The sequence below is a fragment of the Mercenaria mercenaria genome, chromosome 19 (assembly GCF_021730395.1).
Source record: "Mercenaria mercenaria strain notata chromosome 19, MADL_Memer_1, whole genome shotgun sequence".
Classification (NCBI taxonomy): domain Eukaryota; kingdom Metazoa; phylum Mollusca; class Bivalvia; order Venerida; family Veneridae; genus Mercenaria; species Mercenaria mercenaria.
Genome location: NC_069379.1, coordinates 14,359,584 through 14,371,413, shown reverse-complemented (window position 1 = coordinate 14,371,413; position 11,830 = coordinate 14,359,584). Strand labels below are relative to the sequence as shown.

General features: G+C 36.5%; 1 protein-coding gene across 7 annotated transcripts in view; it reads right to left on the bottom strand.

Annotated features, from left to right (window-relative positions):
* Window positions 1–220: 220 nt before the first annotated feature.
* Window positions 221–11,830, bottom strand: part of LOC123543152 (UPF0394 inner membrane protein YeeE-like) — a 48,726-nt gene continuing 37,116 nt past the window's right edge. For all 7 annotated transcript variants that reach the window (XM_045329236.2, XM_045329237.2, XM_045329239.2 and 4 more), the window contains 8 exons: window positions 10,315–10,472; window positions 8,844–8,892; window positions 8,425–8,527; window positions 7,274–7,397; window positions 6,245–6,305; window positions 5,050–5,219; window positions 4,187–4,338; window positions 221–3,756 (listed from right to left, as the gene is read on the bottom strand). In XM_045329236.2, coding sequence (XP_045185171.2) covers window positions 3,609–3,756; window positions 4,187–4,338; window positions 5,050–5,219; window positions 6,245–6,305; window positions 7,274–7,397; window positions 8,425–8,527; window positions 8,844–8,892; window positions 10,315–10,472 — 965 coding nt within the window. In that variant the 3' untranslated portion in view covers window positions 221–3,608. The remainder of the gene's footprint in view (window positions 3,757–4,186; window positions 4,339–5,049; window positions 5,220–6,244; window positions 6,306–7,273; window positions 7,398–8,424; window positions 8,528–8,843; window positions 8,893–10,314; window positions 10,473–11,830) is intronic.

Sequence of the window (11,830 nt, the reverse complement as noted above, 5' to 3'; positions counted from 1 at the left end):
AATATTGGTGCTGTAAATTGCCATTCGCCACAGGTGTTTTTAGACCAGTATTGGTGATGTAACTACCGTTCGACACAGGCTGTCCATAGCTGAATATTGGTTCCGTAAATTGTTGTGTCACACAGGTGCTCTGGACAAACGGGCACAAATTGATATTTCTCATAAAAAAAACATGCCTGATTTTCTTGTAAAACTGTGATATAATTGAACAAACACTGCATATAATTTTGATTTATTCGTTTATCAAAAATGATCATTATTTAATACAAAAATGTGTAACAATATAACAGAACAAGAGCTGTCAGTTGACAGCACGCTCGACTATTCTCAGTGCTTGATAGTATAATATAAGCTATGAGTAAAACGTTAACATTACAATAAGTGTATTCTAAGTCGAAAAAGGGCCATGATTCAGTCGAAATGCTTGATAGAGATGCCTCCTCCTTTTTACAGACTGGGGTCATGATGGCTAACACGTATGCAAAATATCAAAGCAATATCTCAGTGGACTTTGAAAATATTTTGGGTGGTACGCAAACTTTGGTGTGACGCTAACGCTTACGCTCACGCTAACGCTCACGCCGACGCCGACGCCGGGGCGAGTTGGATAGTTCCCCTATTCTTCGAATAGTCGAGCTAATTAATGACAACAAAGACGAAATGGATTTTGTTCGACCAACTGTGGAACGTGTTGTTACAATTGTAATAACTTTAGAATTTACATTATTTACATAGACATGCTATCGTTGCATTATTTGTATGGCATCAAAGAATAAATAGAAAGACAATATACATAATAATACTTCGATGTCGCAACCGTTTTTATCAAACTGTACAATTGTGTCAAAATACCTAGCGGCATCTGTTTATTATAATAAATTTAAGGTCTTTGTACACACATGTATATAAAATATACGTGTCAAAATTACTTCAAGCTGAATGAAAACAAATTTTGTTTGAATCATGTAGCGAAATATAATGAGCCAAACAAATGAGCCGTGCCATGAGAAAACCAACATAGTGGCTTTGCGACCAGCATTGATCCAGACCAGCCTGCTCATCCGCGCAGACTGGTCAGGATCCATACTGTTCGCTTTCAAAGCCTATTGCAATTACAGAAACCGTGAAAAATCTTAAAGACAAATAGGCATAATTTGCCCGTTTGATATTGTTAAATTATTTAATTTGACAGGCATAAAATTTCGTGGTTCGTGCCACGACAACTGTTTTTAAGTGATAAGAGTTTGGGGTTTTCAACTTTTGGCGATGAAATAACCAGAAAAACACTTAATTTACGAAAATTAGTCCCCCACAGGAATTTATGATTTCACAGTATATACATACATCAAGATCATAAAATCAGTCAATGGTACCATTTGCGAATAGGGGGAATTCGGGCACAAAATATATAGATTCATACAAATCTCGTTGTTTTTGCCTTTCATACACCGGTATTGTAAAATTTATATGACCTGTCAAAACTTGTTCCCGGCTTTCATCATATTCTGTTCACGCTTATATAAGATAAACATGAAAGCCAGAAACATGTTTTGACAGGTCAATTAAATAGTACAATAACTCTATGAAAAGAATATAATTCATGCTATATCAACAATAAAACACGGAAAATTCCCTTCAGGACAAAGTACCCTTACTCATTTTGACAAAGATGAACAGGGTCCCATATTTTGAATGTTCAAATTCTCTCCAAATTTTCACTAATTGGTAATTCTAATCATATTTGTGTTTTTTTTGTTGTTGTAAATTTCAGTTGTTTTTTCTTTTAATTTTTCATGCATCTTTTATTCAACAACAAAATTAAAAGCGTAAATTTAGGATGGTGGTTTTGGGGGTTGGTGCCAGTTGTCCAACATTTAAGTTGTGCACAAGGGTGGTCTTGTCCCAAGGGTTGGGATTGTCCCACATTTAACAATATGAGGTAGACGAGGGTTTCGGAACTTCGCTCACACCAAGATGCTCAGATGTCTGAATGACACAGTGTTACTTTTTTTTTTTTTTTTTTTTTTTTTTAAATATTACAAGTACACATTTTGTGGGCGTAATTTTTAAAGACCTTCAATAACCCATGGAGTAACATCACTAAAACAACAAGTATCAGCATATACATAGTGACTTTGTTCGACGTTGCTTGCTTTCAAATTGTTCTTTTAATGTTCATACTTGGAGAGAAGTTCTTCTCTTTTGCGGAAAAACGATCTGCTCATCTTGGCGTGATCTCATTCAGAGAAAACAAAACATAGCTAAGGACGTACGCTAGAATTCGGGCGAAATTTTTCCCAAAAAAATCTTCAGTACCGGTGGCCTATGATCTTTACTGCATATTTTTGTTTCTTAGATTACTGTTCTTCAATATCCAAATTTTGAAGAAATTCTATTATTGGGGAAAATTTCGCCCATCTCATATGTATGGAATTCTAGCGAACGCCTTTATAAAAAACAAAAAACACCACCAAAACAGAAGAATAGATACAACGCTTTAAAGAATAGTTTTGAATGATCCACTCATTTAATGCACACATAAGAACTGCAATGACTCAGAGGTATTCTCTATATATAATTAATACTTGAGCAAATTTTGATCATATGCCTTAAATATTTGATTTTTTATTGTGTGTGAAAACGTCCATCAACTCATTCTCATAGATCAGAGGTCTACAACGGTTCCATGGTTGAACAGTAAGGAACCTCTGATGCACAAGAAAGCTAAAATAAACATAAAATACTTGGCAAGCTTAAATATATTTATAACAATGTACACTGGTATAACTGGTATAACCTTATAAGTTAAATTGCTGTACATAACACATGCAAGATTTCATTATCTCATGGTTTTAACAGTATTTTATCCGAAATTTGTATATCCGGAAAATACGCTAGTTTTCAATGCTCACAGACAAGTCATACTGTTCGCAACATTCGTTCCAGGTTTCCCGTGGCGGAAATATTTTGTCTGTGTTTTGAATGTCTACGCTTCCGAAAATATTTCTACACGTTTGACTCACCGGATTTACAAGAAGCGTTCTTGCCCGTAAAAAGGCAACCCTCTATGTGTTATTTATATTATGCACCAAATTGATGGCATTCAATTTTAGGACTTTGCCCAATGTGCATATAAGACATCAGTAATAAATTACATAAACACCGTTTAAACTCGTAAATATCTTTTTCGTCTATTCAAAATCTGTTAACAGTCCCTCCCACTCTCTGGTCTTCCATCTTTTTTTTTTTAAAAATAAATCTGAATTAGTAAATCCATCAACGTTATTTTTGTCGCTAAACAACATCTTTAAAGACTTTTAAAGGTATCTTAGGACTCCTGTATGTTATATTGTTATAGTATTTCAAACACCTGAAAGATTATATGTCAGTGTGACATAATCACATGCAATTATAAAAAATTTTGAACAAACGGCGAGGAATTAACTGTCCTTGGTCGTAATACTACAACCAGAATATTGCCCGAATAAAAATTCCATCCCGGTCACAAACCGGACACGGGACTGGTACTAAAACTCGTCAAAACTACCGTGAGTTCCATGCAGAATTGGCACTAAAAGTCGTCAAAACCCCCGTGAATTCCATGCAGACTAGGTGTCAAAAGTAGATGAAACATAATCGTCCAGGGCCCCAGTTGCTTGCATGGAGAACCCTGTCATGATACCTCCCGCGAACATGCAAGGTACAGCGATAAATGATAGCCATGCTAGCAGACCCATTCCGGAAAGGCCGTGCCCACTAAAAAAATAAAAACAATCAGCTATGAAAATGGTGAGAAAAAAATCTTCATATATGGAAACAGCTTTGTATGAAAATCTAATAATCTCAATTTAAATCAGATTAAATAATGATAAACCTTTCAAAACTAGTTTTTGTTTAATGTTTAAACGTATTGATGATGAGCTTCATTTGAGGAATGTTCAGGTCTGATGCGGTCGTAAATTAGACAAACGATCTTCTTTGTTTTCTAACAATCTGATACTATTTCATATCAAAAAGGAAATAAATATGTTTGAGAAAATGTCACAACGAAAACAATGTTCCTTGTGATATAGACAACAGTAATCCAGCATTATCAAGCTTGAAGTTATTTGAGCCGTACCACGAGAAAACAAGAAAAGCGGATGCGCAGGCTTGGTTTTCTCATGGCACGGCTCATTTAACTTACCTTGTACACCCCGCAGCGAATCTTGCTCCCCATATCATCAATACTCCACCAATCAGCGCCGTTTGTAAATTCGCTCCGTGCGACGTTTTCATGGTATCGGAAGCAATGGAGGCCAATGCTGCTCCCAAGATGGCGCCAGCGACATATACAACCTAAACAAAGAAAGAATGAATGTTACAGCATACGGAGCGCTCCACGAGGAGCTATAATATTAGCAGTTATCTGGAACTTGACCAGACGGAAGCTCTTTGCTAGACACTTATTGACTTTACGATACTAATACGGAGCAGCTCGCGCGGAAAACCCGTGCATTTTCCGTTTTAATTTGAGGGAAAGGTGTCAACGAGGAAATCCTTCGAGTATCACACTTATGACACAATTCTGATGGTGCAGCTGTACGGCTTTATCGGAGTTTCTTCAAGTTGCTTCGAGAAATTACCTGATGGAACTCCGAGTCAAAATTATCGTGTATGTTTAGCTACCGATTTTTGATCATAAGATGAACAGTGGATTGTCTGCTTGTCACCCGAGCCTTCCAGTCATATTTTGATATACTGCTGTTCTATATTTTTTAAAAAAGCTGTGCACTACATTTTGCCTCCATTGAGTTGCGACTCTTCAAAAATAAAAGTGATTGTGTATACAGTCAAACCTGTCTATAAAGACCACTCTTGGGAGAGCCAAAATGTGGATTTTATTGGCAGAAGATATTTATTCTCAGGTTAAAACACACTGTAAATGTTAAAATGGGAAACAGCACATGTGATCTTTAGAGCCAGGTGGTCTCTGTTCAGAGGTGGTCTTTAAGACAGGTTAGACTGTATACGATTGTGTTACGTTACGGCAATGTATTGTTTACGTACCTGCCACCAGTTACTCAAACCACAGCGTTTGGACGCTAAATAAGGAAACATTTCCTGCAGTCTCTTGGTCACCACCCACTGTGACACGACAGTGACGTAACTGGTAGACCCGCCCATTGTGTCATGCACGGTAAACACCAAAGGCAACTGTATGATTCCGATAATTGCACCTGAAAAAAGGACAATATTTGTGATATGAAGTTATGCGGAAGGAGCCTTCTATTTCTAACCACTGAATAGGCCTGTGTCGTTTTTTTTTTTCAATTTATTAAAATACAATGAAGTTCTAAATTCTTGCGGTTTAAGTTACATTGTAAATTATAGGTGTTCCAGAAGAGTGCATCACTGCTTACCTCAAACAATGTATGGGTGTGAACTGACCGGAATAATGTTTTTGTCTTTGGCCTTAGAAACGTATGTGAAATCAAATATTCTAAAAGCAGTTTCAGAGCGTAAAGACATTGAAAATTATACCTTAAATCATCAAAGATTTACTATTAATAGGTCAGTCACATTAGAGTTAACGGACGTCCAACGTACAATAAAATTTTCAATCCGTTCGTATCCGTTCGCATGCGTTTCCGTTTCTCCTGTGGCGCATGCGCTCCTTGTCTGGCGATGTTCGTTCCTTCCGGTGGAAGGTTTGAGCATGTTCAAAATTTGGAACGTACACCACCGGACAAAGTTGTCTGTTAGATGTACGGTAGCAATGCGCTAGTATGTGTTTTGATCGTTGCATTCCGTATTCTGTACCTGTCTGGTTAGTATCCGTTCTTGTCCGGTGGACCAGATTCACGGCCACACTACCACCGCACATGCAATGGATGTAACGTATGTTCAACGGACGATAACTGACAAGAACGTTTTGTCAGTTTCTCATGCGTTGCGCTTACGTTTTACGCGGTACAATTCCTTTACTAGTACGGTGATATCCGTTAATTGAACGTTGTTCGTCTTGTATATGTGCGTTGATCTTGCAGTAATTGTGCGTTTTTGTCCGTTTTATGCGCCCCATCATCGATCGCGAGAGCACCAAGCAGTAACGGGGGTTGCCTTTCGTCTCCGGATAACTTTCTGTCCCATTTTTTTTTCTATACGATGGGCGTTAACGCTATACGGTGTAGTGTGACTGACCTATTACTTATATTAATTTGGAAAAGATGAGCACGAAATTAGCGTGCAAAACAAAATTTACCTGCAACAGATGGTCTCCAGGCAATCGCCGTAAGAATATTATCATAGGGAGGTGGAGTTCTCTGTTAATAAAAAGAATAAAACTAAAATGAACTATCACACAGAAATACGAGATCAGGCTGCGAAACATACAAAAAACAATAATAAAGTCATTAAAAACTTTGTTTTTTACAAAAACGAATTTGAACGGGTCAATTTTAGCGATTGCTTCAGCGGTTTGATTGGGTTTTACGGAACATGGACACAACTGAGGTCATATGTAAGCTTTTTTTAATAATTTCCATCGGAAAACCAAATGGGCGATTCCGACCGGGGACTGTTTGTATACACTCAGTTCCAAAAGAAAGTGTGCACTTTGTTTTCTGTCATTTTTTCTCGGTTATTTTCATGAAAACTTATAATGTTTGGTACCAAAATTTAAATCAGTTCGTAAACAAACTGGTATGCATTTTAGATTTTGAGTTATACCTGAGAGTTAGTGTATGAAAAAATGAAACAAAAACGTTGGGGAATTTTTTGAAATATTTAAACTTAAAAATTGCACACTTTCTTTTGGAACTGAGTATACGTTCAGTTGAATGATCGTGACGTCACGCTCCTATTCTCAAGATTTTCCTGGTGCTTTAGAGTGCCCACTGTAAAACACTCATATACAGGATTCTTATCCCAATATGAAACTTTTATTTGGAGAAAAGGGGACTCGAACTCACGACCCATGATTTTGTAGTCAGACAGCGTTACCACTTCTTCACTCTGAGGTCACAATTATGGCCACTTTCCAACTTTAAAAGTGGACGAAGACTCAGTGTGCTGTCCCGAGCAATGTTACACCTAGATAGAACCAGCAACATTTCCCAACTAGCTGAATGGCTTCCTCACGTGTCGGCATGAGTGAGACTCGAACTCATAAATGTGAGGGCCAATTAAAAGTAATTAGAAGTCAACAACCTTAGGCCCTCGGTCATAGAGGTCAATGTTTCAAAAGATATTACGTCACAAGTTAAAACGAAAAACAAAAGAAAAAACTTACCCCGATATTTTTTATATCTTTTTCATAATCCCAGAAATATTCCAAAATGAAAACAACAGCAAACAACACAACGCACATTGGTAAAGATATGGCAATATAATGCCACTTCAACGTTTGGTGTAATCTGAAAAACAGACATTCATAGTATACGAAATATTTTAAAAAGCATCAAAAGAGTCATCACGAAAAGAAAACTTACACTACAGACTACCTTTATTGAAATATATGGTGCGTGAGCATTCGTAAAATAAAATGATTTTTTTTTAATTGTGTGCATGTGTATGTGAATTTGAGAACTAATATGAAATAAGGCAATGCCTCAATCGGGAATCGTTACAGTCCATTAGCTTGCCCAATGTATGCGTTTGTATCAATTTAAAGGTAGGTTTTAGAATGAGAAAACAATACTGCACATATACTCAGTTCCAAAAGAAAGTGTGCACTTTTTAAGTTTAAATATTTCAAAAAATTCCCCGACGTTTTTGTTTCATTTTTCACTCTCAGGTATAACTCAAAATCTAAAATGCACACCAATTTGTTTACGAATTGATTTAAATTTTGGTACCAAACATTATAAGTTTTCATGAAAATAACCGGAAAAAAAAACAACAGAAAACTAAGTGCACACTTTCTTTTGGAACTGAGTGTATTTGTACTGATGTGCAAGAAGATGTTACGGTTCGGACAAGTTATGTGGACGCTTATTATGCATAAGGAAAAGGTGTATTTTTCCAAATAAAATTCTGAAGACAGACCGACACAAAGCTAATAACCTAGAAATGTTTGATAAAAGTGAAGGTATTTAAACACAGCTCCGTTAATATCATTCAGTAAATACTATAAATTCATTCATACTCGCGGCTATCTAAATTAATACGCATGAATTTCGTGGTTGTGTTTATCCGCGAAATGAAATTGAAACACACAAAATTTCCGCTGATTTAAGCCCCACACACACATATATACACACACACTCCGCAAAGAAATATGATTCAACAGTAGAGGGAACTTAACTCACTTTGTATTTCAACTTGAATGATACGAATAAAATATGTTTTATTGACGTATTTGTGGGGTCTAATTGTGATACTCATTTAAGTCTGGAGGCATATCCTTTGATGATGAATAAAACCTATGAAAGAAACACTCACGTTTGGTATTTAAACTTTTTCTTTGGCTTAGTTTTACTCTCTATTGCAGGAGCCACAAGCCCGTACGTCAACGCCCCGAGAAGGCACCCTACCAATGTAAATACTGAAACAAAAACAACGGAAACGTAATGCAAACAGTCATTATATTAAAATTCTAAAAAAAGACATTTCAAAATATATGATGTCATTCTTAGCTTGACGCCATCAGAATATACGAACAAACAACTGCGTTCTATTACCATTTATAATGTACAAGCACTAGTTCACATTCAAACCTTGCGAGACAAAGGGTCTCTTAAATATAACTACAAAACTTTCATTCATACTTCTGCAGAGGAATGTTTCTGACGTATTCAACGTGCCAACGTCATTATAGGTAAAAGTACATTTTTGGCGTAGTGAGTGACAAATAAACTTACTTGAGTTTGGTACCCAGGAACCGACTTGAGCCAACACCATACCAGGACACTGTAAGTGAAAAAAATAAAACCTTTTTTGGCCATATACTCAACTGAAGGTGAATACTTCGTATGTAGGTATTTTTGAATTCATCGAAATATCGTTGTTATAAATAAAATGCTTAAAATTACTTTACAAGGAATGATGTTGTTACATGTAACAAATGTTCCAATTTTAGCCTCAAACTCCTCATCAGGCATCTATTAGCTGAAAAGATTTAGTATGTTACTGTCACAAGTTGGATATACTGATATCATACTATCTCCCAGGTCACGAGTGAACAAGATTAGATCACCTTTAGTAGTATCGAAGACGGCAAAACAAGAGATGCCACTAGGAAATGACGAATGCCACAACCCCAAAATGCAGTGCCCTTGTTTCTGGGTTAAGGCTAGGTGCAGGAAAGGGTTCGGATCCCTGCCGGTGGTGGCACAGGCCTGACTCTCATGCAAGCATTCTCATCGTGCGTAACACACGCGAAAAGTTTTTTTATAGTTACGGCTGAATGGCCAGAGATTTCACTAATATGCAGATGGGCAGTGCTATTACCCTATTCCTTCCTTCGGGGACCGGGGCGGGGTGCATAAAATAAACCGGTGATTTAGGAACCAAAGGCAATCATCACACAGCGTTTGACGGTTAAAGGTGGTCAATCACATTTAAACAACATTTAATGACATTTTTTACTTTTTGTATATTCTGGTAGAGAATTATTTAAGGAACAAAAAGACAGATTACATAGAGTTAGATTCCTATTTGAAATGTATATTTTATTATTTTTATAAAATGTTGTAATTACTCCCCTTTAGTATGAAAGTATATAAAAAGCTGGGTATTTCTTTTTATTTCGATACAATGTCTAGTTTTACATTTGCATTTGATAGACATATCAACTATTGAACAATCTGAACCAAAATGCAAGTTTAAAAGCTGTGTGTAGCTTCTGAATTAATTTATTTCTAATCTATCTTGGTTGCGCAACCAAGACAGGCAAAGGGAGGTAATAATAATTTTTCAAACTTGCGTTTCTAATAAATTCCATCTAAATACATAATTCTTAATGCAAATATTTTACAAATATATTACAATATGTCTAATATTTATACATTTCCTCAGGCAAAGTATGTTTATCAAATTTATACTTATGATAAAATAACTCTTATCTTGGTTGGGCAACCAGGATAGGTAAATGAAATTTTTAAAATACCTCCAGTGAAAATCTAATTTGTATTAAGTGTTAAGTGAACATAAATGACTGTAAATGATCAGATGCTAAAGTTTCGAACAAATCCGTTACATGGCCAAAATCTGATTATCCACATTTAAAGACCCAGCGGCGCTTTCGTTACTGATTGAAAACCGTTTCCAGTCTCGTTGTCACTGTGACCTTGACCTTTGAGCTACTGACCCATATAGCAATTTAAAACTTACAGCTCCTGATAAGGTCATCCCACAGCCCAGGACGAAGGCGCCAACAGCACTGGTAAGAATGCCCTTTGAATTAAAGCAAGCTACATATTCAATCACTGCTTCTTGAAATACTTCTTTGGTTGCTGGTAATACTGATAACACACTGAACACAATCTGACCTGAAAAAAGAACGAGATTCACGTGAAAATCGTGCAAACGAGCGACATCGCATTTTACTAGTATATCCTTTCCGCAGCCTTAACGTACTAAAACGTATTAGCGTCTGATGGCCCTTTCACGCTTCCGTAGAAACACCATTTATTACACGAAACTTATTTTGAAAATATTTCTGAAATGTCTAGGTCTGCAGCTCTCAAATACGGTTATATCTTACATCTGAGGTATATACTGACACTCTCAGACAACATCAAAAATGACATTTTGAGCGATTTGATGAAGTTCCAAAATAATCAATGTACCCTTGGTCCGTTACGGACCCCTGTGGGATTTCTGTTTATCAAGAGCTCAAATATTTTTTTATAGATTAAAAGCTGACAAGCTGTACTAAAGCCCAGGTAATTTCAATTCGTAATAAAGTGCTGAAAATTGGCTCCCCAATAGGAAAAAAAAAATGGAAGTCCACGCGCATACATTTAGACGGGGTGACCCCTGCGCGTGACCCCTGACTATCTACGAATCAAAATGCGGCTTTCGTTTTCAAGTTTAGCATTTCTACTTTCATTTTATTTACTTCCGGAAATAGCTGAAGGTCAAGTGACCTCATTTTCTTTGTTGTCAAAAACATACATATGCCTGGCGAGATTGCATTAATATTTGCTGGACGTCCTAAGGATATAGACCTTGATTTGAATACATTATGTCGCTGGCTTTAAGTCAGAACACACTTAAATTCGAATTTTCTAATGTCAGGAAGTAGTTACATGATGTGTAAAGAAAATATTCTTAAATGAACAAAGTCGAGTCAGATTCGAGATAATTTACGATGACTTAAAGAAATTGTAGATGTTTCTTGTTCAAACGTTGACAGTCTATGGAAGTTCCACTTGGAATAAATGGAACACTTTAATTCCAGTCGAGGCTACGGAAGGATTCGATTTACCTCCCCAGTAAGAAGTCAAGACTGATATTGCTTGGAAATTAACACACTAGGAACTTAATCAGATTTCTCTAGTATTGTTGTGTAACCTGTTAACCAACACGTCACTGATTCTCAGGAACTATTTTGATTTAAAATAAAAAAACATGTAGTTTTAAAAGAATGTTTCTCATTGCAGAGTTGGTGCAGTCGTTCTGCGCATGCGTGGAATTATTATCAAATGGAACGCACGGCAAAAATACTCATTTTTTTTGCATGTCCGCACGCATTTAGTGAATAATGTGCATAATATACTGACTAAAGGTTAGGGTGAGAATCACCATGGTTACAAAATATATACATTTAAGGCATTTTGTTCAAATTTAGTTAATCCGGTATATACCGGAGTCTGTAATATATCACAGGCGCACCAACTCTGTA